Source organism: Bos taurus, chromosome 19 (genome assembly GCF_002263795.3).
Source record: "Bos taurus isolate L1 Dominette 01449 registration number 42190680 breed Hereford chromosome 19, ARS-UCD2.0, whole genome shotgun sequence".
Classification (NCBI taxonomy): domain Eukaryota; kingdom Metazoa; phylum Chordata; class Mammalia; order Artiodactyla; family Bovidae; genus Bos; species Bos taurus.
Genome location: NC_037346.1, coordinates 10,870,165 through 10,893,857, shown reverse-complemented (window position 1 = coordinate 10,893,857; position 23,693 = coordinate 10,870,165). Strand labels below are relative to the sequence as shown.

The window sequence follows — 23,693 nt, the reverse complement described above, 5'->3', positions numbered from 1 at the left end:
GGACGCGAGCCAAGCGACCAAAGGGCAGGGCAGCCTCCAGAGGCAGGGAGAGCCGGGGCGGGACTAGGTCCGCCCCCAACTGCAGGCTCCTCCCTCGAGGGCAGGTTCTGGAGGCCCCAAACAGACGCACGTACGCTGATTGTTTAACGCCGACGCCCGCGGCCGGTCCTCCGCCGCACGCCTCTCTTCACAGCCCACACCCACCGGCGGCCTCCGCCCCGCCCCGCCGTCGCAGCCCGGCCCTCGGCGCGTCGCGCGGGGGCGGGGCGCGCGCACGTGAGGACGTCCGGGAGCGCGCGCGCCGTCGCCGAGCTGGGCCAGAGTTGCCGGCGACGGGGTCTGAAGGTGATGGCTCTGACCGAAGGCCTCGAGACGGCGTTTCTCGCTGTTCCTGCCGTCGCTGCCTGGGCCTCGGTCCGCTCATCGTCATGAGAGGTCAGGCCTGGGGGAAGCGGGCGAAGGAGGCGAGGGGCCGCGGCGAAATGGGCTCTGGGGAGAATAACAGAGGCACTCGAAGCTCGAACGTGGGTGGAAAAGTCTATCCTGGAGATTCCGGAAGAGCCGTTTGCATTTTACTTTTCTTCCCTTTCTGTCCCCTTTCTTGCTTCATGCTTGAAGGAAAGTGGGAAGGTTCTCGGGTTTTATTTATGGAAAAAGACGCTGAAACTGACCCATCCGGCGTCGGTGTATCCAGAGATGGGAGGAAGTAAATGGCAATCGTGGCGTTGGAGCATCGGTGAAAGCCTTTGGTGAAGAGCACTGAAAACCAAACCGCCCAACAGTCACTGAAAAAAAATTGTTTTTCAGACCTAGAAATGAAATAGAATGACACAAAACTTGCCCTGACGTTAACCCCAGCTTCCTCCTACGGAAACGGCAGAAAAGCTCTGCTTTTCAACTGGATTCTGATGGCCACCCACACTCGTCATTTAGGGATCTTTGGATGCCGATGTTTTCTTGCCGGATTTCCCACCCCTCCAGAGTCGCATTTTTAATGTGCAGACTACGTAATTATCCTTATTCAGAATAGTCGTTTAGCAATTACACGGTGACTCCCAAAGTCTTAAAGATATTTTTGAGGGTGGCAGGGAAGGATAATATTTCTTGGTGTTAATTATTATTGGAAACTTATTAGCTTCGGGAAAGCTGTTTCAGCATAAAAGGAAATTTGTAGGTCACCTAAATGAAATGTTTATTATTAGTATCAGTTACGCATGATGTTGCTTAATACGGAGTTAAGATTTGATGTTTTCTTCTTAGCCTTTGTAGGCATTAAAAAAACAGATTCACTCTTCTAGTTGAGCCGAGTAAATGCACTGGGTGTTCTAGTATGAATGAGTACTATTAGTACTGTCAACATCTGCCGGGCACCCATACTTTGAGTATTTTGCCAGTTCCTTCTGTCAGAGAACTGGAGGCATCTGAAGGGCAACTTTTTCCGTGGCAGATGTTCCCTGAAAGATAGTTTGCACAGGGTAGCAGCGCCTTCGCGTCAGTGGGGAGGAAGGAGTCGTCTAGTGAGGAGTGCTAGATAACCTGAAAATAACTCATCTGCTGTGATTACCAGCCTCTCCTTTAGCGAATAACCAATTCCTAGTGAGCCACATATTGCCTGTACTTAACCGTTCACTTAGAATAGTTTCTGCTCTTTGATTTTTAGGAGACAGAGCCGTGAAGCAAAGAAATCACAGAACAAGTATTCAAGGGCCATGCAAGCCAACTGTAGTCAACTGCACAGCCCTTCAGGAGCTGCAGGCAGTGAGGATGCCTCAGCCTCCCAGTGTGTCCAAGCAAGACTGACAGGAGAAGCTTCCTGTCTTTATTCTGGAGATGTTCATATCCCGATAAGCTCCCTACCTAAAGAATGTGCTGAAAATCCAAGCTCCAGAAATACAAGGTCAGGTGTCCACAGCTGTACCCACGGATGTACCCATAGTCGCTTACGGAGTCACACCCACAATGAAGCCAGGCAACCTGATGATAGCGACATGGAGTATGGAGATCATGGTAGCAGCTCCTTCTCAGAATTCCGGTATCTCTTCAAGTGGTTGCAGAAGAGTCTTCCATATATTTTGATTCTGGGTGTCAAACTTGTTATGCAGCATACAACAGGTAGGGTATGATAAAAGCACTGAGTTGTTTCATTGCTATATTCAGCTAATTCTCTGTCTATTGGTAACCTACTTCATGCATTTCAGTTTCTTATTTTCTGTTAGCTTTTAAAATTGTGTATGCTTCCTTTAAAATCATGTCATTATGTTAGCTCTTTTTTTTAAAATTTCAATTAACTGGACCTTATTTTCTAACAGGAATTTCTCTTGGAATTGGGCTGCTTACAACTTTTATATATGCAAACAAAAGCATTGTAAATCAGGTTTTTCTAAGAGTAAGTACAACCAGCAACTAAAAAATCATTAAATGTTTTTCCCTGTAGAATTATATGCTCATTTTGAGAGAAATAGGAATTAAGATAGTTTATTTGATAAATTTAAATAGGTATAATGTAACATCCATATTAAATGTTGTTATCTAAATGACCTGGCATAAATGATTTGTCCTAATAAATTGTTTCACCGTATTTTCTTTGTATGTTGGGTTCCTGATAAAAGCTAGACAGAAGGATTAAAACCTAGACAGATCACCATATGGTCTGATTTGTCAAGTGCCTTCATGTTTTAAGTTAATTTGACTATACTAAGTAATATGACCATTATTTAAAACTTCAGCTATTGTACTCGAAGATTTAAAATACTTAAAAGTGTACATTGAACAAATGGGTATTGAATTATTTAGGTTTCTCTTATTTAAAGAAAACTAAACCCAAGAAGTTTTTTCTTAATTATAGTCACAGTCCTATTCTTGTAAATTATTGCAAAAATGGGATTAGTTTATAAAATTTCATCCTCAAGCAACTTTTAAAGGGTTATATCTGTGTAAAGAATCATATATTTTGACCTGAAAATTTGTAGTTACACCCTATCAAACCATAAAAGTTTAATTTAGGGTTTAAAACTAGTAAAACTTTTTAATTAAACTAGTAATTAAAACTTAATTATAAAACAGATTAAAAACAAATTCTTACTGAATTGTAGGAGAATTTTTAAAATTATAAACCCTGATAACTTAATGCATTTTCTGCACGCCTGTTTTGTTAGGAAGGCAAATATAGGGAGCTACAGAAGTAAAGTTTTCATTTAGGTGGGTTCTTTATGTCAGTTTGTAGAAGATTTGGCTTTGAAACATAGGTAATGTTGTTACACAATGAGGAAGCTTGTATTTTAAAAATCTGTTTAAATTTGTGTTGTTTTGTTCATTAAAGCTATATAAAATAGAATGATATGTACAATTTAACAAATAATCTATATTTTTATTAAGATAAATTAATCTATTAAAACATTTTAAGTTAATAAATTAGTCATTAAAGTAAAATAGTTAAATGATATTTAAAATTCTGGCATAATTCAAAGTAATGAATTATAAAATTATTTATTTTTCAGGAAAGGTGCTCAAAGATTCAGTGTGCTTGGTTACTGGTATTCTTAGCAGGATCTTCTGTTCTTTTATATTACACCTTTCATTCTCAGTCACTTTATTACAGGTAATTAGAGGCCCAAGTGCACAATCACATATTTTTATATAATCATATATTCCATAGCACTTTGTAAAGTTTTACTTGTACATACTTACTATTGGAGTTCAATTTTTACGTATTTGTCTAGTTCCAGGTTAGTGAGCTTAAAGTGATTTATTCATGTTTTATACCCAGTGCCTTGCCTCATAGCAAGTGCTCAATAAATAACTTTTGATACTAAAATTTTTACTTATATAATCAATAGTTACTAAATACCATTAGACTGTTGTTGGTGACCTTTTTTTTGACAAAAATTGTATATATTTAAAATATAGAACATGTTTTGATATATGTATACATTGTGAAGTGATTACCACAATCAAGTTAACATATCCATCACCTCCCTTAGTTACCTTCTTGTGTGTATATGTGATGAGAACACTTGATATTTGTTTCTAGAAGAAAACTTGCTAAAGAACAGTAGTTGATCAGTTTCCAAGTCAGATGGAAGTGTTCTGAATTTTCAGCTTTAATCAGATAACTAGAAATCTGGGTTTCAGTGGTATTGGAGAGATGTGGACAAATCTGGGATATAGTTTGTAGGTGTAGCTGATACCACTCAGATTGGATTGGGTGGGTGGGTGAGGCGAAGAATCAAGGTTGATGCCTGGGTTTTTTAGTCTTAAGCAACTGGCTGGATGGTGCTGCCATTTACTAGGCTAGGAAAGACTGGGGAAGGAAGTGGTTTTGAAGGAAAATCAGTAATTTTGTTTTGAACATGTTAAAAGTTTGAGAGGCCATGTAGAACTGTTAAAATGATTATAGTTATTTGTCATAAGCTCAGAGTGGAGGTTAGAGCTGTAAATTTTGGTGTTATCAGCACATGGTGGATATTTTAAAAACATGGAACTTGACAAGACGAACCTGGGAAAGAAAGTATAGACCGAGAAGAAGGCCTAGGACTGGACAATGCCCACGATTAGCCAGAGGAGTAGCAGCGAAGTAGACTTAAGAAGCAATCATGAAGAACAACTAGACCATATGAGGGCAACTTGAAGAGAGTGGTGTCAGAAGTCCACGCAGAAAATATTTCAAGGAGGGAAGATGGAAAAAGTGACCTTCAAATTTAGCAAGAGGGAGGGAGTTGATGATCTTGACAGAAGCAGTTCACTGGAAAGGAGGGATGAGAATCCTGACTGGAGTTGGTTAAGGAGAGAATGACATACATCTATCATTTGTGAATTTTTTAGATTACAGGCTAGAGGATATCCATCATGACAAGTTAGGAAGACTCTTCGTTTTCTTTGAGGAAAGATTTGAAATGAAAACATTTAAAAAGTCTGTTTAAAATAACCAAAATAATCTTTTTACATAAACTCTAGCACTTGTCAAACTCATATTTTGTACACATTATTTGGTAGCAAATTTAGAACCCCTGTCAGCACTTTTATCTTTTTATGTTGCTTTTAGTAAGTTTTGATGTTTTTATCTTTTTATGTTGCTTTTAGTAAGTTTTGTGTTTTTCTTCTCTTGGTAGCTTAATTTTTTTAAATCCTACTTTGGACTATTCAAGCTTCTGGGAAGTACTTTGGGTTGTTGGAATTACAGACTTCATTCTGAAATTCCTCTTCATGGGCTTAAAATGCCTTATTTTATTGGTGCCTTCTTTGATCATGCCTTTTAAATCCAAGGTAAGATATACTATGTTTTATTGGAAAGATGTTAGCAAACCATATCAGTGCTTCAGTTCAGTTCAGTCGCTCAGTCATGTCTGACTTTGCGACCCCATGAACCGCAGCACACCAGGCCTCCCTGTCCATCACCAACTCCCAGAGTCTACCTAAACCCAAGTCCATTGAGTCGGTGATGCCATCCAACCATCTCATCCATTTAGTCTTAAATGATTCTTTTTATAATTTTCCAGTTTGCTCAATAACCTAATTATTATATTATCTCAGACCTATTGAAACAAAATATCTGTTCCAATAAAATCAATTATACAGTACTTGCTTTGGAATAATCTAAAAGTCAGTCCCCACATCATATATGGGAAAATATTTACATTTATACTTCGGTTTTCCTCCAGGGCATTATTAATTGATAATTGATAACTGACTATATGCAGTTATTTGGTGTTTTTTCATATTCAGTTAAAACTTTAAATTTTTGTAGTCAGCAAGATATTTTATTGTACATAAAACATTTTCACTGTCACTCTAGAAATTTTTTGAAAACAAACCAGTGACTGTAACATCTGAGAACCAAGTTGAGGAGGTTACTCATAATCATTATGAATACTAATTTTATAGTTGTGTTATTGTGCCGTATATTCATGATGCTCTCAGTCCAATATGGAGTATTTGTGCTGTGTATATAAGTAGCTTCGTTGGCTCTGTTTTCTTTTTTCTTCCTTTTTAGGGTTACTGGTATATGCTTTTAGAAGAATTATGTCAGTATTACCGAACTTTTGTTCCCATACCAGTTTGGTTTCGTTACCTTATAAGCTATGGGGAGTTTGGTAATGTAACTAGATGGAGTCTTGGGATATTGCTGGCTTTACTCTACCTCATACTAAAAGTAGGTAACATAATAAATTTTGTCATTTATAATGATTCATGTAATAATGTTTACAGATTTTACCTGTAACTGATTTTGTCTTTAACTGTTTTATAGTTTATCTTCATATCACTAGTTTGAAATAAATGGCAGATTCTTTACTTAGAAATGGAGAAAAGGAAATAGGTATCTTTATCTTAATCCAGTGGTTCTCAGATTTTATTGGGGGAGTAGCATGCAGTATCTAAGGGAGAGAATGAGTAGAAGAGAACATACCCACCCCCATCAGTAGCATCTATCAGGTACATAATTCTCAAACTAGTGGAGTATCTTGTCCTGTCCCCTCAACTTAGTCACTTTATGAAATTTTAAATATGTTAAGGACATGTGAACCAGGTAAAATTGCCTTGCCTTTGATTTAGTTAAGTATATATTTGTCTTGACCAGATTGTAACTCTAGGCATTCAGATGTACTTCATTTTGGTTACGAATTGGCTGAAATTGATAAGCTGAGTAAAATATCCCATAATTGGATTTTAAGTATATTTAGAATGAAATGATTAGTTGTGGTATGCAATGAGCATTGTTAATAGCAGTATTTGATATTAGCATTGATCTCTAAGTTTAACAGAGATGGCTCTTTGAATTAATGAATTAGGATTTATTTTCCCTTTCAGCTTCTGGACTTTTTTGGACACCTGAGAACTTTCAGACAGGTTTTGCGAATATTTGTTACACGACCAGTAAGTATTTTTTATCATAGGAAACTTTTTACCTTTCTTCATTATAAAATTGTTTTAGTTCGGTAGTTTTACAAATGCAGACTTACATGCTTGTTTAGAAATACTTCTAGTACTTTGGCACTTGAGGTTATGATGATAAAGGTTTTATTTCTGTGACCCGTTTGTTAATTTGTGTATTGACAACACCTAATGGTTGATGAAGTAATTGTGTATTTGAATGTGTCTCCTGCCCTTTCAGATCGCCTATTTTTAACCTTTTATAAACATTTCCCAAAAATCATATGAACTTTTGTTTCTCTTTTAATCCACAGTTAGTGGCTTTGTGTGTTTTCATTAACTCCTATTCAGCTTCTGTGAAAGTGTTTATAATTTATTGTGTACATGAAGAAAGCTTACTACCAAAAATCATATCCCTTGGAATTTTCTTACTGGAAAAATTTCCCCAATACTGAATTCCGTATGCACAAATAAGTTCTTGACGGTATCAATAAACTTTAAAATTGAGATTCCATTGTCAGTTATAACTTTACTATACATCAGTGATTCTACTGATGTAACAAACTGCAGAGAAAGGGTGTCTGTCACAGCTCAAATGATAATGGCTCATTTGCTATTTATTAGCCTCAGAGGTTCTCAGTATATAAGTGTGATCACCAGATTTCAGAGTTTGATTCTCAGTTATAGAGTCCATTAGGTACTTCAACAGTTAAGTGGTCAGGACTCAAGAGACTGACTTACAAGAATGCCAATCTAATAATATATGTTTGAAAAAAACAACAGGATTTTACCAATGAAGTGGACTAAACTAACTGGCCAGGACCCTTTCCCTAAGATAGTAACATAGTAACAAGTTTCACTGCATCCTATTCAGACTTCTTTCCTTAAAAAGATACCAATAAAACCCAGACTTTAGCTTTTGAATTTAGCTATTGAGTACATTGTACTAGGCTTCTGCTGTAGCAATTAATCTAATAGAGCTTGAAATGCCTTTGGTATTTTCTCCAGGAAGCATTAAGAGACTATCACAGTCATCAACACTCTATTTTATTCTTGAGATTCTCATGTTCCTTAATGTTGCCCCTGGAAATGGCAATCATCATCAGGGTATTTTCACCTGAAGGGAGTCTGCATTGTACCAGACAAGAGTGCTGTTTTAAAAGCTTGTCAGCATATCCATGTGCAGTGCACTCTTCTAAATGGCATTTACTGAAGGGAAATTGGCATCAAGATCATCCATCAGTATCTTATGTCTAGAATCTTTAACATCACTGATCTCAAAAATTTTTAATTTTCTATTTATATCCTTTGATTTTGTTAACTTTTGAAAGTAAGTTTAGATCATAGCCTCGGTTGCTAAGTCATGTCACACTTGGTCTGATGACTAGGACTGAAACTTGGGTGTTCTTTTCCTGAGCTCCCTTTTCCACATCATTTCTACAGAAAGATGATCTCATTTATAACATTTTGTCATACCCCGTTAATGACTAAATTCTACTGAATTTGTAAGGAAGTTATAAGATCTTAACAAGATCAGAAACTTTTTTTAGGACTTCAGAAAAGGAAATTCAAAGATGTGTGTTGAGTTTTGACAGTAGAGCGCTACTCAAGTGACGTTTTGCAATTACAGTTCTTTTGTAAAATTTTATCATTCTTTGCTAGTACTAAATGCTGGGTTTTGTGATAAAGATGATAATTAAAATTATTTTTAGATTTAGTGGCAGGACACTGTTTAGTGGTCCCCCCCTAAACCTTCTTCATATTGAACTTATGTGGAAAGCTTTCAAAAATTAGATTTCTGGGTTACCTTATTGGTATATCTGGACCTATTGAATCAATCTCCAATGTGGAGCACAGAAATCTAAAGCAGTCTCTACATGAGTTACATTCAGCCAAACAAGCTCAGCATTGACTTCAATTTGGCAATACTGGGTCACATAGTACATGAATATAGATTGCATAATTCTTATATTTCACATTGCATTTGAATTTCAAGCACTATCATTATTTGGGAATCCAACGAATCTAACAATCTTCCAAGATTCTGTTTATGTATAATGTAATGAGTTCACCTTGATGCAGACATGATTCTGTATACATAGATCAGGTTTGAAATGTTTATATCCTTTGGGAAAGTTTTCAAATGCCTAGTTCCTTGGAGATTTGAGAAATACAGTTATCACCTATGTATTTAAGGAACAGAACCTTATCTTTATATAATAGAGTTACGGAGTCCCTGCCAGCAAGAGACAGTGTTCAGATGTGGATGATATTTGTTCAATATGTCAAGCTGAATTTCAAAAGCCAATTCTTCTCATCTGTCAGGTAACTCTATTTTTAAGCAACCTTAATACAGCACTTCTCTGGACTTGGAAAAGTCACATTTATGTTAATTTTCAGGAAAAAATATGTATATTGTTTAGCAGAAACTAGCATTCAGGGCACATACTGTGAATTTCTTATTTGTGATTGGGGGTTTGGTAGGTTAGCTAAGTTTTGTCCCTTATGTTCTAATAGTTTTTATGTAGAAACGTGTATGAAGGGATCGCAAACAGGATACCAAAGTGACTGGAAAACACACTATTTTTAATAACAGAATACTAGTCTTTAAGAATACCAGCATGTTACTGGATTGTATAAGGCCATTTCCTGTTATTCCTGTAACTCTCAAAGATTGTATTAAGCTGTTAGTCATTATGTTGTTGTCATCTGGTTGCAAAGTTGTGTCTGAGTCTTTTGCAACCCCGTGGACTATAGCCAGCCAGGCTCCTCTGCCTGTGGGATTTCCCAGGCAAGACAGGTGTGGGCTGCTATTTCCTTCTCCAGAGGATCTTCCCAACCAGGGATTGAGCCCTCATCTCCTGCGTTGGCAGGCAGATTCTTTACCAGGGAAGCCCTTTTTAGTCATTATCCTTGATCTTAAAGTCATCACCTAAACATAACTTGTATTTTATTAAAGGTGGTTAGGCGGATAGGACGAGTCAGAATACTTGTCTCTGCCACTAACACTCTGTGTTCTTGAATGTTATACTTTGTTGTCTTGCTTGTAAAATGAACTGTTTTTCTGCAGTGTGATGAATTTAAAGTTAAAATGTTACCAACTATAAAAAGTTCGTAATTCCCTTACAGCATATATTTTGTGAAGAGTGCATTACCTTATGGTTTAACAGAGAAAAAACATGTCCGTTGTGCAGAACTGTGATTTCGGACCATATAAACAAATGGAAAGATGGAGCCACTTCATCACACCTTCAAATATATTAAGTTTTCAACTTAATATTAAGGCCACAAAACACTAATTTTATTTGGTTACAGTGACTACTGGTAAAGACATTAGAATGGATTTTCAGGGCTGGAAGGTAAGGAAAATGTTCCCAAATGGTTTTAGAGTATTATAGTTAAGTGTGTAGTCCAGTTTATCAAAATATTAAATGAAAGATCCTATATTATATATGTAATGTTCAGCCTAATGCATATGAAACATTTATTCTATCCTTATTTGACTTATGATGGCAGTGTTAAATTGTAAATGTGTTTTCTTGTTAATGTTACCAAATGACAATTGGGTAATACAGCTACTGGTTTTAGAGGAATTCAGGTATTCTTTCCAGACACTGTTTTCAGAATAAAGAGTATTTTTCATAATATTTTAAGATACACATTACCTGAAAGTAGAATTTTATTTAGCATTGACTTTTATAATTCCCATTCTAAAAATCTTAAATTTTTTCCTAAAATTTGTATTTTTAAATGAAAGCTATAAATGTTATATTTTACCTGTACAATCAGAATTTTCTAAGGAAGACTAATTTACTGAGGATGAAATATTTTAGTACTGTTATTCTCTGTAGTATGATTAGCAGTCATTGAGAATAAAAGACAAATTGCTTTTCTTTGTGGATATAATACATACAATCCTGCCCTCAGCTTTAATGTTCATGATTTTGCTTTTTGTATAGTGCCATGGACTTTCTTGAATTAACTATTAAAATAATTCACATGGATTACATACAGCTGGTTTCAATGATGATTTGAATAGTGTGACAAACAAGACCAACTCAGACTCTTAGAAAAGAATTCCCCAGGTCTTGCCTGATGGTCCAGTGGTTAAGACTCTATGCTTCCAATCCAGGTGGTGTGGGTTCAAGCCCTGGTTGGGGAACTAAGGTCCTGCATGCCACCTGGGCCAAAAAAAATTTGTTAAAAAAGAACTCCCCTTATAACTAGCTTCTCTAAAAGAGTGTTGGAACCTCATGCTTGAATCATCATTACTTGGGAGATTAAAGCTTGTACAAAGACCAACAAAACTTTGGAGAGTGGTTTGTTTGCTTACAGGTATTTGTTTCTCTCCCCTTGAAACCTCATGAGGGATTCAAGATCTGTGACAGGTCTGAAGGACTGGTTATTATCTACATCTTGATGTGAGACCTCTGCTCATTTTCTTGTTTACCATCTATCAGTTTGCACACAAGAAAAAAAGACAGTGGTAAGAAGGAGAAGTTAGGGGGTAGAGGCAGAAATTTTCAGCAGATTTACAACACTGGTAAGACAAAGACTACACCAGCATGGATTAATAAGGATAGTGAACTGTGTTACCTACTTTGAGAATCACTGCAAATATTAAAAAAAAATTAAAAAAAAAACACCTTCCTAATTTTGTGATGAAGCCAATAGTTGTTATTTGGGTATACAGCAAGGGATGAGTTAAGAAAGACAATTTGAGATTAGAATTTGGGTGTAAAAAATACGCTAACTTCTTGGTAAAAACATAAGAGTAACATCTTACCACATGGGTTATTTCAGCCCTAACACAATACCTGATTACCCTATGGCCATATGGACAGCTTTCTTAATATGACTGAATAACAAGTCTGTGGTGGACAGTGGGGGATTTTTTGTTTTAACAAGCAAGCAAGCACTTCACTGTGAACTGAAAAGGAGGGAAATGCAGCAGGAGAGCTGTGTTGTTCACTAATAGCACTGATGAAGTAGAGGCATTTCTGTACTTTTATTCCTTCAGCTCAAAAACAGGAATTAGAACCCATTTATTCTGTGAATTCAGATCATACCCTCTGAAAGACTTAACATCAAGAGTCACTACTGTTTTATAAAAAAAAAAAGTCCCATTTGAGAACTTCTATAGAGAAACTATATTGGCAAATGTGATTCAATTACCTCATAAATAGAGATGGTTTACACAAAACGCCCATCTTACAGCAGATATATTGAGATATTAGTTAAAAACAGATTTGTCCACTAAGTTAATCTTGTGCATACACATCAAATAATGAAGTTGGCAAATACAGCTGAAAAAACTGATGCACAAGAAAGTCCTTCAGTGTTTTTATGTGAAGCTGGCTCTCACATAATTTTTCAAATGAACTTTTTTTTATTACATTCTACTACTTTGACAGAACTTGGAAATCACAGATGTTTAACACCTAAGAAGATCAGTACTAAAACTTGTTACAAATTTGTTCCTTCAGTTTCTCCACAAAAGCAATTTTTACAACTGTTATTCTTCACATATATAGTTTATTAAATATGAGAACCTGAACACATCTAGCATATAAATGGGAAAAATTATTGAAACCATTTGTGTATCTGGTAGTTATTTCTTCCTATCTTAGGGTAATAATGATAATAATAAAAAAAATCACTTTTATGTTCATTCAAATTTGCATTTAATTTCTATTTACATTCATTCAATCTGAAATCAAATACTTTAATACAGTAAACACAAGATGAAAAGCAGAAAAGGTGTTACCCTCCAAAGCACTCCTAATAAGGCAGCTGAAGAATTTATTTACTCTGATAGATGCAAAGCCAACTTGGGGTAGGGGAAAAAAAAGTTTTAAAAGAGCAAACACAGATGAACCCTTCTTTCAAATGTTACTTCAGATAATCCACTGAGATAATACTTGTGCTGTAGTGGTAAATTAAGAATCACACACGAAGAATTTTGTATCAGTCAGCCACAGACCACAGGTCATGGTGGGACAAATACTTATGATTATTTTGTCCAGCTTGCTAGCGTCTACTCCTATGGAAAAAAGGTAGATGTTTGGACATTGATGTTTATATTTGAGGAATTAACCATTTTCAGAGCCTCAAAATCCATTCTTCATAAATTCAACATTTCTCATGAGAATAATCTTAGATCTAGCCCTTGTAAGCTAGGAACCACATGACTGAATAACCAAAATAGTTAGGTCCTATTTTAAATATAAAATCCAAGGCTTGGATGCAGTTTATTTATAATCACGTATTTCTTAAAGAATGTTGAATTTATGGAGTACCATACATGCATTCTCCCCCCCCCACACCACCCCCATTACCTTCTATCTCAAAAAATAGTATGGAAAGATTCTTGAAGGATTCAAATTAGTTAAGACCATAAAGGAGAAAAAGAAATAACATAATTTTCCTAAAAATCTGGTTCAAGTTCAATAATTAATACTTTACATTGTTAATCACAGCTGGTTTATAAATCCCAGTTTATTCTATAATGCTACAAACCTTATAAAATCAAAATTAGTAAACTTCAGTTCTCAGTGATTATATTTTAATTAAAAAACAGCATGTATAAAATAAAAAAATATCCTGTAAATAGCTGATTTTAAAGAAAATAAGTGATGAAAGAAAAACACTTAAATCTCTTTTTATACACTTACCTGGAATAATAACCCTTTCAGAAACTCAAGACTAGTATTACTGACATATATTTTAAACTATGCTTGGGTTTTTTACAAATAAATATAAGGTAAGCCATATTGCATAGGTGTGTGCTTTCTGTCTGTGACACTAAAGTGGCACTTGACAAGTTTTCACAGTCATAGTAGGGATATCCATTTATGAAACAATTTCTCAATAAACTTGGCCACAGTATAGAAAATTAATTTCACTTAATGTTTAAAGTTTGAAAAACTCTTGTTTGTATGGATGGTAGGTATGCAATTAATGCTTTTTATGCAGGAGTTTACTTACAGTGTTTGCCACTACTGCTGGCAGTACTAATGATGAAAATGGTTTACCTGTGGGGTGGTTATAGCCAGGCAATCACAATGCAAATGTTACTAGCAAATAGGACTGAGGAGGAATATTTTGGTGTAAAACTTTAACGAATTTGGTCAGGCAGTCAACACAATATTAATAGTTAGTAAACATATTTGAAACAAGTATCAGAATAGGACAAGTCATTTACAGTCTGAAATGAAGCCTGTATCTATCACCATAGTTTTTGGGTTCTGTTTTTTTTTTTTAAACATCATAAAGACCTGCACTTTTAAGTACAATTTCTGCCCTTATCATTATTGTAGCTTCTAATATACTAGTTATAGTTATAAAGTTCAGTAGACTGCTGCAATGGGGAAGAGGAGGTCTAGAGGGAGGGATTTTTTTTTTTTTTTTTTAAACTTTCTGTCCAAAGATGAGCTGTTACCAATTGTTTATTGCCACAATTGAAAAGGTGTATTTCCAATCATTTTTCCTGGTTCTATTTTTGCTTAATGTCATAGGATTTCATCTTCTATCACTTGAATTGCTGTTTAAGCAAAGCTTGTCTCTTTTCTGGTTGAATTCAACATGCATAAATAATTTTATGGCTTGGATCCTATGGCTCAAAAAGGTCTGGAGAACATAGCAAGCAGCATCTATTTAAAAAAACTGTAGGGTTGCAAAATATTACAAATTGACTTTGCACACTCAGACTGAAGACACTATAAAAGACAAACAAAAAAGAGGTGATAAGACTCAACTGCAACTGCATGATCATCTATTATACCAGTATGCACTGAAATATATTTTTATAAAGCTCTGCAGATATTAAACCCTTTCACCATCTACAGTCACGGAAATGCTCTTTTAAGGCAGGAAGTATTTAAGAAAGGTAAAGTCACCTTTATTTTTATTCTTTGTGCCTGTGAATCACTTATGTAGACTTCGTTACAACTGCAAAACACAGTGTCTTGTTAACATGTTTCCTAAATTAAGTCACTAAGTTTTATTCACTGTGGAAGACATTCATCAAAAGGCCATCAAATATTTTTATAAGCAAAAAATGTAGCCCCAATATAGGAGAAAAAAACATCTTTTTTCCTTTTAAAACCGTTGAGGAAGAAATATAAGGAAGGTAGACAGCAAAAACAGTAAAAAGAAGTAAAACTTAAAACCTTACCAAATTGCTGTAAAGACATTAGACACAAGAGAGTGGACCATGGCAACACCCTCTTCCCCTGGATTTCCCTCCTCTCTGCCGCCCCACGATATGCATTTTATCCTGACTTGCTTCTGTCCTTCAGCCACAGGCTGAACATGTTTGACGTCTTGAACTAAATACTGGTATAAGGTGGTGGTACTTTTCCAGTGCAATGCAGGCCCAGGATAAGGATGAAATGAAGGACATACAACTTATGCCCATTCCAAGGCTTCCAGTTAAGCTTAGCACATAACAGTACTGCAAACAGAAATGATTAAGTAGATTCTTTTTTTTTTTTCTCCTAGTATTACAGACAGGTATTGCAGCTGGGTTACTGAAAATAAACCCCAAGTCCACCCCAATCCCTCAAACGAGCCACAGCTGTGGTTAACAATGATTCATTTGCATTTTTATTTCACCAAGAGAAGAAACAGAAGTTGTCTGGCTTTCTTCACACCAACCAATAATTTCGCATTTTTAAAGTTTGGGATGTTTTCCATAATGAGCTGAATCAAAAATCTATTTGAAAAATATATATTTATATAAAAAAAAGATTCAGGTTGTTTGCACGTAAAACATCAATTGATAAGTTTTTTTTCGTCTTTGATTCCATGTTGCTGGAAAGTTTAACCAAGCTTGCATGCTAATTTGTCCTTAGTTGCAAGTATTATAGGCAAATTCATACTTTGCCTAATGGAAGGATAACCCTTCTTCGACATGATCAGGACTCAACAATGATTCAGAAGCAACATCCTACCCTTAATACTGTCAGTTTTGAGCCATCAACATGAAAATCCTTGATAGGTTGAGACGATGTTGCTAGGAATCAATTAATTGATGTGCCTAAGAGTTCTGCAATACTATTTTCACTTAAGTTTTTTTGCACCATTGATTGATTTTTTTTTAATCCATGTTTAATTTTCCTCTGTCCAAAGTGTTCTATGTCATGACACTGACTCTTCGAGACTGTCATTTTGAGTCTTCTTGTTTCACCCTGCAGGATGCTCACACATCCCCTCCCCACCATTTTTGCCTTCAATTCGTTAAAAGCATTGTTCTGTCATAGATTCATACGCAGGTGCTCTGGTCGTTTGGAGATCATGGGAAAAGCTTGTTTTTTGTACGGTCCGGAGTTTGGCTGTCGTATTGGAAGCGGTGCTGAAGCCTCCCCGCTCATCGTCACGTCCATCTGCTCTATCCCACTTGTTTCCATGGGGTATTCCACAGGCGTCTGCGGATTTGCCGTGCTGGCTGAAGCACCTCTTCCCCAGAAATCCCCAGGAGAAAATTTGACTGGGCTTTAAGACAAGGAAGAGCTATCATTTGTCTCAAGTACTATCTCAACAAGAAACATTTCCCTTACATTTAAAGCAAGTGGGGTAATGTGATTTTTTTTCAATTAATTTCCTTTTCATATGTATTGGTACAGAGGCAGAAGTTGAGCCATCTCTCCCCTAGACTAATTGTTACTTTCCTAACTGGTCTCTTAACCTCCACACTTGCCCTCATAAAACCATCAGTGATACTTAAAAAAAACTATTTTACTCCCCTACTTAAAACAGCTTCTCATTGCATTTAAAATATTTCTCCAAACCTTTGCCATTTTCTTCCTCACTCACCACACTTCAAGCATGTTGACCTCCCTTTCATTTCCAAGAAGGCAGCCAAGCTTTTCCTCCCTGAGGACTTCTGCAGCGCTTTCTTCTACCTGTAACACCCCTGTGCCTCTCTGTTTTGTATGGCTAGCTCCTTCAGGAATAGGAGCCCCTATGTTATTTTTTGCATTCTACTAACACATTCTTTTTTTCCACAGAGCATTTGACACTACTTGTAATTACATATTTTTTGTATTTCCTTCTTTGTTTGTTTTGACTCACTGAATTGTAAGCTTCCATCAGGACAAGGACAATTCCTGTCATAATCATGTGTCTCTAGCACACAGCACAATCCCTGGTGCATAATACATGTTGAATGGTTAAAGAAGACACTTTGCAGTGCAGCAGCTTACTTTCAGGAGGGAAGGTAAACTATATAGCATTTTCTCATTGATTAGTCACAGATGGATCACTTGCAATATAAGAAGGTAGAGATGCTGTGCTTACGCCAACCAAATAGGATGACAGATTTTCCATTTATGTAACTTGGCATAAATTTCTTAAACAATGTGCTTTCTTCTAGATTAAAAAATAATAACAAAGTCTGAATACCTGACAGGTGTTCGTGGGCTGCCAATAAATCTTCGAGGGGATCGGATTTTTGGTTCAAAGGAAAACTTTTCTTTCACGCTTTCAAGTACAGATGGAGCCACATATGTAAAACCCTGAAAGATAGTAACAGTGGACTACAGAACGTCGAGAAAATGTTTTTGCTCGGTCTCTGACACACCAAGATAATGATGTACACCTAAAATCACCAATGTGTTTACTCTCCAACCTCCTCAATCTCATTTCACACCATTACCTTCCTTCCAGCCATTTCTAGAGGCATAGACCCCAAGACAGCAGAATTCATTGAACCCCAAAGGCCAGCAAACAAAATTTCACTGTATTAAAAGAAGTAGAACAAAACAGGAAAAATACAGGCTCTACATTAAGATGGTAAATACAAAGATATATGCAGAGAGATTCTACTGTTTCTAGCCACATACATATAAGCAACTAATATTCTCATCCCCCCAACAGTTTCTCATTATTAGGCCAAAATAAAAATAGAATTCTCTAACTTGGCATATATGGTCTTTCTGGTTTTATGCCAATGATTGAATACACTTGTATTTTCCTGACAAATAAGGGCCAACACTGTGAAAACTATTAACTGTAACAGGCAATAATGCAGTTTGGTAGCCTTAGTTCTTTCTTGGACCTGGCTATTAGGTTACCAGCTATCATTTATCTTGCTGTTAATGTTCATCCCTTTAACAGTTAATCCTATACTTATCTTCCTTTCTATTATCCTTGTGACCTACAAGTAGGCATTTGACTTATTATAAAAAGACTCAATAAGGCTTTGGGTGAAGTCCTGAAGAGTGAGGTGCAATTCTATAGAGCACATACTTTGTGACAGCTACATGTGGACCACCAAGGCCATTCCCACATATGCTCTAGTGAGCTGAAGCTTAACCAGGAGGACCAGACTCTGCCTTAATCATCTTTGAATATCCTTTAATTCTATTAGGATTTAAACTACTGGAGGGTGGGTGGGAGGGAGGGTCAATAGAGAGGGTATATATATATATATATATATACACACACACACAAACACACAACACTTACGCTGATTTGCACTGTGTGACAGAAACCAACACAGTATTGTAAGGCAATTATCCTATGGAATCTAGAAAAATAGTACAGATGAACCTATTTGTAGGGAAGGAATGGAGACTCAGAGGTAGAGAATGGACTTGTGCATACAGCGGGGGAAGGAGAAGGTAGGGTGAACTGAGAAAGCAGCTGACACATACACACTATCACGTGAAAACGGAGCTAGTGGGGAGCTGCTGCAAACACAGGGAGCCCAGACTGGCCCTCTGGCGGGACGGGAGAGGGAGTGGCGGCAAAGAGAGGGGATTATATATGTAATTATGGCTGATTTGCATTGTTGTATGGCAGAAACCAACACAATACTGTAAAGCAATTATCTTTCAATAAAAAAAATACTGAACTGCAGTTACTACAGTCACAATCCCCAGATAAGTGGGCTGTTACTATTTTAAATTAATTTTAAAAGAAATCTTTGTGAACAGAATTCTGGCTACCACCTAAAAACGAATTGTTCTTATGTTCATTAGTTGTTCAATTTAAATAATTAAGAGAAGCTTAACAAATCGGAATGAAAGCTTAGCTCCATAACTTCTGCCACCACAACTTTGGATTTCTTTGTAGCAAGGTAAGATGTTTCTAAACTTTTTAATGGGGGAAAAAATTGTCACACTAGCTAAAACTCTGTAACACCCAACTGAAGAAAGGGTCTGTATGTTGAATCAAAGGTATAAATTCCACATCAGTAGAAAATAAAACTCCATATCATGAGAGAAAAAAAAGAAAGCAACAGCAGCACGGAAATGAATCATGCCTACTCCCCTAAATGAGAGATTTTACTAAGGGGGATATGCCTACTCCCCTAAATGAGAGATTTTACTAAGGGGGATACAGTAATTTTGCAAATCACGTAGACATAATGCATTCATCTTCCTTCTTAAGTAATTAAAATGCTATAAAATTATATTTTTCATTTATATTATACTACTCTGTAATCATACATTTACAGAATTATTACTATTCAGTGTTGTTTACTCAAAAGCATGCTGTACTATGGTGATTTAAGTATTATTTTACACGATTTCTGTTCCATGCTAACTTTAGAATTGACCCTCCACCCCAAAAGATACCACACTGTGTCACATTGTGATTTGAGAATGAAGTTAATGGCAAATCCTGTGAACTAGTAAACAAGGGAGAAAAAATTTCCAAATGATTACTTTTCCCATATTCTATTCTCCCTACAGATAGTCCAAAAAGAAATACCAAAGGATAATGACAAATGACGAGGGAAACAAATGACATGTACTTATAGTAATAAAATAAGCACTAGGCAAATAATATGCACTGATGGTCATCAGGTATAAATCTATCATTTTTGTTGATCAAAATCTAGAAGTTTTGGTTTTCTATCTGGGGAGACAAAGTATAAATCAATACAGATACTTCCTCCTTAGGGTTAATTTGCTTACAATCACACATGAAGCAATGTATTTTGATGTCAAATATTCAAAATCAACAGATTAAAAATCCCCTACAGATAAAAATCTTTAGCAGTTTCAGGAATAAAATAGTTACTATGAGCCCTTCTCCTACTGCTATGGCTGTGTGGCTTTTAGTTAAGATGCTGAGCAAACATTTTAAGTCAGCGGCCTATTCAAAAAATGAATCATATACTCTGATTCTAATCGCTAAAATGGAATGCTGAGTTATGCAACATCAATTACTTATCAATGATAAGTCATAAGCGGATAACTTGAAAAAAACAACTCAGGTTATCTACATTCTAATTTTCTTATTGAAAAGGGCCCATCCTCATATTTAAATTTCCCATGGCTACACTGGAAAGTCTTTCACTTACCAGAAAGACCTGGTTGGCACTTTCACTGAGAGCTGAGTCATCTGGGCTGTCAACAGGTGTCTGACGTGTAAACTTGGAATCAAACTGACTCACATCCTCTTCTGATTGCTTTATAAAAAAAAAAAAACAATTAGAAAATGGTGAACAGACTGTATTGCTGCTGCTGCTAAGTCGCTTCAGTCGTGTCCGACTCTGTGCGACCCTATAGATGGCAGCCCACAAGGCTTCCCTGTCCCTGGGCTTCTCCAGGCAAGAACACTGGAGTGGGTTGCCATTTCCTTCTCCAATGCATGAAAGTAAAAAGTAACAGTGAAATTGCTCAGTCGTGTCTGACTCCTAGCGACCCATGGACTGCAGCCTACCAGGCTCCTCCGTCCATGGATTTTCCAGGCAAGAGTACTGGAGTGGGGTGCCACTGCCTTCTCCGAGACTGTATTATACATAACAATCAATAGCATTACATGCATTAGAGAAGGCTCCAGATAAAGCTCTTTTCTCAGGGTTTGACTGTAATAGAAGAGTAGAACAGCCTGAGCTGGCACAGATTGAAAAATAAATACAACTATAAAGTATCAAAGGTCAAATGACATCTTTAGTTATCATTTCTATTAAAAATCTGAGAATAAATCATCCCCTCTCACAAAGCTTCGGTGTGCCTAGCCCAGTGGCTAAATCCCTTTTTAGAGACAATCTGCACAATTGGCAAAGCTGTAAAAAACTTGAAGCAGAGTTTAAACACAAAGTACACTTATAACATGCTCTAGATAAAAGATTCTTCCCATAGCTTGTTTCATTCCTTTAAATTTCTCTAGGAGCAAGAATAATATTCTGCTCTGCCTGAGTGTATTTTCTTGTGAAGGAATATTATCACCTAAATCTGACTACGCGATCTGTTTCTTCTCTTTGGTGCAACACCAGACTCGTGGTTGTGTCAAAAGAACTCAGGAATCAGGCCTTCCCTGGTGGTCCAGTGGTTAAGACTCTGCACTTTCACTGCCCGTGGCCCAGGTTCAATCCCTGGTTAGAGAAGTAAGATTCCATATGCTGCACAGCATAGCAAAGCAAAAAAAAAAAAAAAAAGAGCTTGGGAACCAACAAGATGGAAAAGATGTCTAAAGATGAGAAAAGTTGAACAATAAAAATAACTGAAATGAATTAAAACTCAAATATGTTAAACAGCATGAATTCATAATTGTAGTAAAAAAATCACATAATTCATTGGTCAATTTTGGAAGATGCTAGGGAACTAATTCATTATTTCACGAACTGGGAAAGAAAACTTTTATCCTGCCTTTTCTATATAAACTGTGCCTCAGGTAACCAAACAGCTAAGGTAAGAGTATCTTTTCACAGGACAATTCCAGCTAATAAAGAATGAATAATGATTATTAGACTAGGACAATTTTTCAAACCCTTAACAAAATCTTGGAACTAACTAGGCTCTAGATTCTCAGCCTTAGCACTATTGACATTTTGGACCTGATGACTCTTGTGGCAGGAGGCTGTCCGGTGCGTTACAGGATGTTTAATAGCATCTCTGGCCTCTACTCGTAAGTACCAGTAGCACTCCTCCCTAAGTTGTGACTGCTTGTCTCCGACATTGCCAAATCAACCCTGGCTGAGAACCACTGATACAGGCAATGATTAATGACCACTAACATCACTAAAAGAAATGTTTAAGTACACATTATACCTTCTGATCAATATATATAGCACCAAAAATTTAATCTGAATCAGATCTAAACTAAATCTGTACTATTAGTTCTCAGAAATATGAGGAACAGGTGAACATGGCTGAGGACATGTCATGGAGTTAAAATCAGCAAAATCAAAATATGAGAAACTGCACAGGACATATGGTAAAGTTTCTTTAGTAAGTCCTCAAAGGAGGAATTGAGAGCAGATATCAGGTCTATCTAGTCAAAGCTATGGTTTCTCCAGTAGTCATGTACGCGTGTGGGAGTTGGACCATAAGAAAGCTGAGTGCCAAAGAATTGATGCTTTTGAACTGTGGTGTTGGAGAAGACTCTTGGGAGTCCCTTGGAGTGCAAGGAGATCAAACTGGTCCATCCTAAAGGAAATCAGTCCTGAATATTCATTGGAAGGACTGACTGCTGAAGCTGAAATTCCTGGCTACCTGATGCGAAGAACTGTCTCATTGGAAAAGACCCTGATGCTGGGCAAGATTGAAGGCAGGAGGAAAAGAAGACAGAGGATGAGATGGTTGGATGGCATCACTGACTCAATGGACATGAGTTTGAGCAAGCTCCAGGAGTTGGTGTGGGACAGGGAAGCCTGACGTGCTACAGTCCATGGGGTCTCAAAGAGTAGGACACGACTGAGGGACTGAACTGAACTGATCTATGGATCAGTTAAGAAACTCATCAGTTTCTTAAGACTTAAAAAAACACAGTCAACCTATACAGGTTTTGACTGAATCCTTATTGAATCAAAACAACAGGGAAAAAAAGAAACAACTAGGGAAATTGTTAGCTTTTTAGTTATTATGATAGCATGGTGGTTATGTTAATGTTTAAACAAATGACCTGATAATTTTTCAAGCTGGGCAGTTGGTACATGAGGGTTTTACCCTGACGGTCATGTTCAAATTTTAAATTTTAAAATATATTGAAATTTTAAAGCAAGCAACCCCTGTGCTCCTAGGACCAAATAACCATCATCGTTATCCTACTCCTTTTCCTCCACTTCAAGAAACAGAAAAAGAAATTATCTTTTCTCAAATTCTTGAGATGGGAAAAAGAAAGAACTAATACACTAACTCATTCACTTATAAACATATTGTTATGGTTTGAATGGTGTCCCTCCAACATTCACATGATGAAGTTCTAACCCCAGGATCTCAGAATGTAACCTTGTTTGGAATGAAGGCCATTACAGATGTAACTAGTTAAGATAAGGTCATACTGGAGTAGTTCAGTTCAGTTCAGTCGCTCAGTCGTGTCCGACTCTTTGCGACCCCATGAATCGCAGCACGCCAGGCCTCCCTGTCCATCACCAACTCCCGGAGTTCACCCAGACTCACGTCCATCAAGTCAGTGATGCCATCCAGCCATCTCATCCTCTGTTGTCCCCTTCTCCTCCTGCCCTCAATCCCTCCCAGCAGCAGAGTCTTTTCCAATGAGTCAACTCTTTGCATGAGGTGGCCAAAGTACTGGAGTTTCAGCTTTAGCATCATTCCTTCCAAAGATCTCCTTCAGAATGGACTGGTTGGATCTCCTTGCAGTCCAAGGGACTCTCGAGAGTCTTCTCCAACTCCACAGTTCAAAAGCATCAATTCTTCGGCGCTCAGCTTTCTTCACAGTCCAACTCTCACATCCATACATGACCACAGGAAAAACCATAGCCTTGACTAGATGGACCTTTGTTGGCAAAGTAATGTCTCTGCTTTTGAATATGCTATCTAATCCAATGACTGGTGTTCTTACAAAAAAACAGAAAATTTGGATGCAGATCTACACACAAGGAGAATGCCACATGAACATGAAGGAAA

At 36.8% G+C, this 23,693-nt stretch overlaps 2 protein-coding genes across 3 annotated transcripts in view; one reads left to right on the top strand and one right to left on the bottom strand.

Moving 5' to 3' along the window:
* Positions 1–288: 288 nt before the first annotated feature.
* Positions 289–10,876, top strand: RNFT1 (ring finger protein, transmembrane 1). 2 transcript variants are annotated; one of them, NM_001435061.1, is made up of 9 exons: positions 289–435; positions 1,661–2,112; positions 2,310–2,386; positions 3,498–3,598; positions 5,109–5,262; positions 5,990–6,148; positions 6,805–6,870; positions 9,091–9,192; positions 9,997–10,876. In NM_001435061.1, the coding sequence occupies exons 2-9, from the start codon at positions 1,710–1,712 to the stop codon at positions 10,129–10,131; spliced, it is 1,197 nt and encodes a 398-aa protein (NP_001421990.1). In that variant the 5' UTR covers positions 289–435; positions 1,661–1,709; the 3' UTR covers positions 10,132–10,876. The 2 variants fall into 2 exon arrangements, 1 of the variants encoding a protein (NP_001421990.1); NR_198894.1 differs by lacking the exons at positions 2,310–2,386; positions 3,498–3,598.
* Positions 10,877–16,127: 5,251 nt separating this feature from the next.
* RPS6KB1 (ribosomal protein S6 kinase B1) overlaps positions 16,128–23,693 on the bottom strand; it is a gene marked incomplete at its 3' end in the record, with an annotated part of 36,428 nt that continues 28,862 nt past the window's right edge. The window contains 3 exon segments of the mRNA NM_205816.1: positions 16,128–16,362; positions 17,272–17,384; positions 20,183–20,290. Coding sequence (NP_991385.1) covers positions 16,128–16,362; positions 17,272–17,384; positions 20,183–20,290 — 456 coding nt within the window.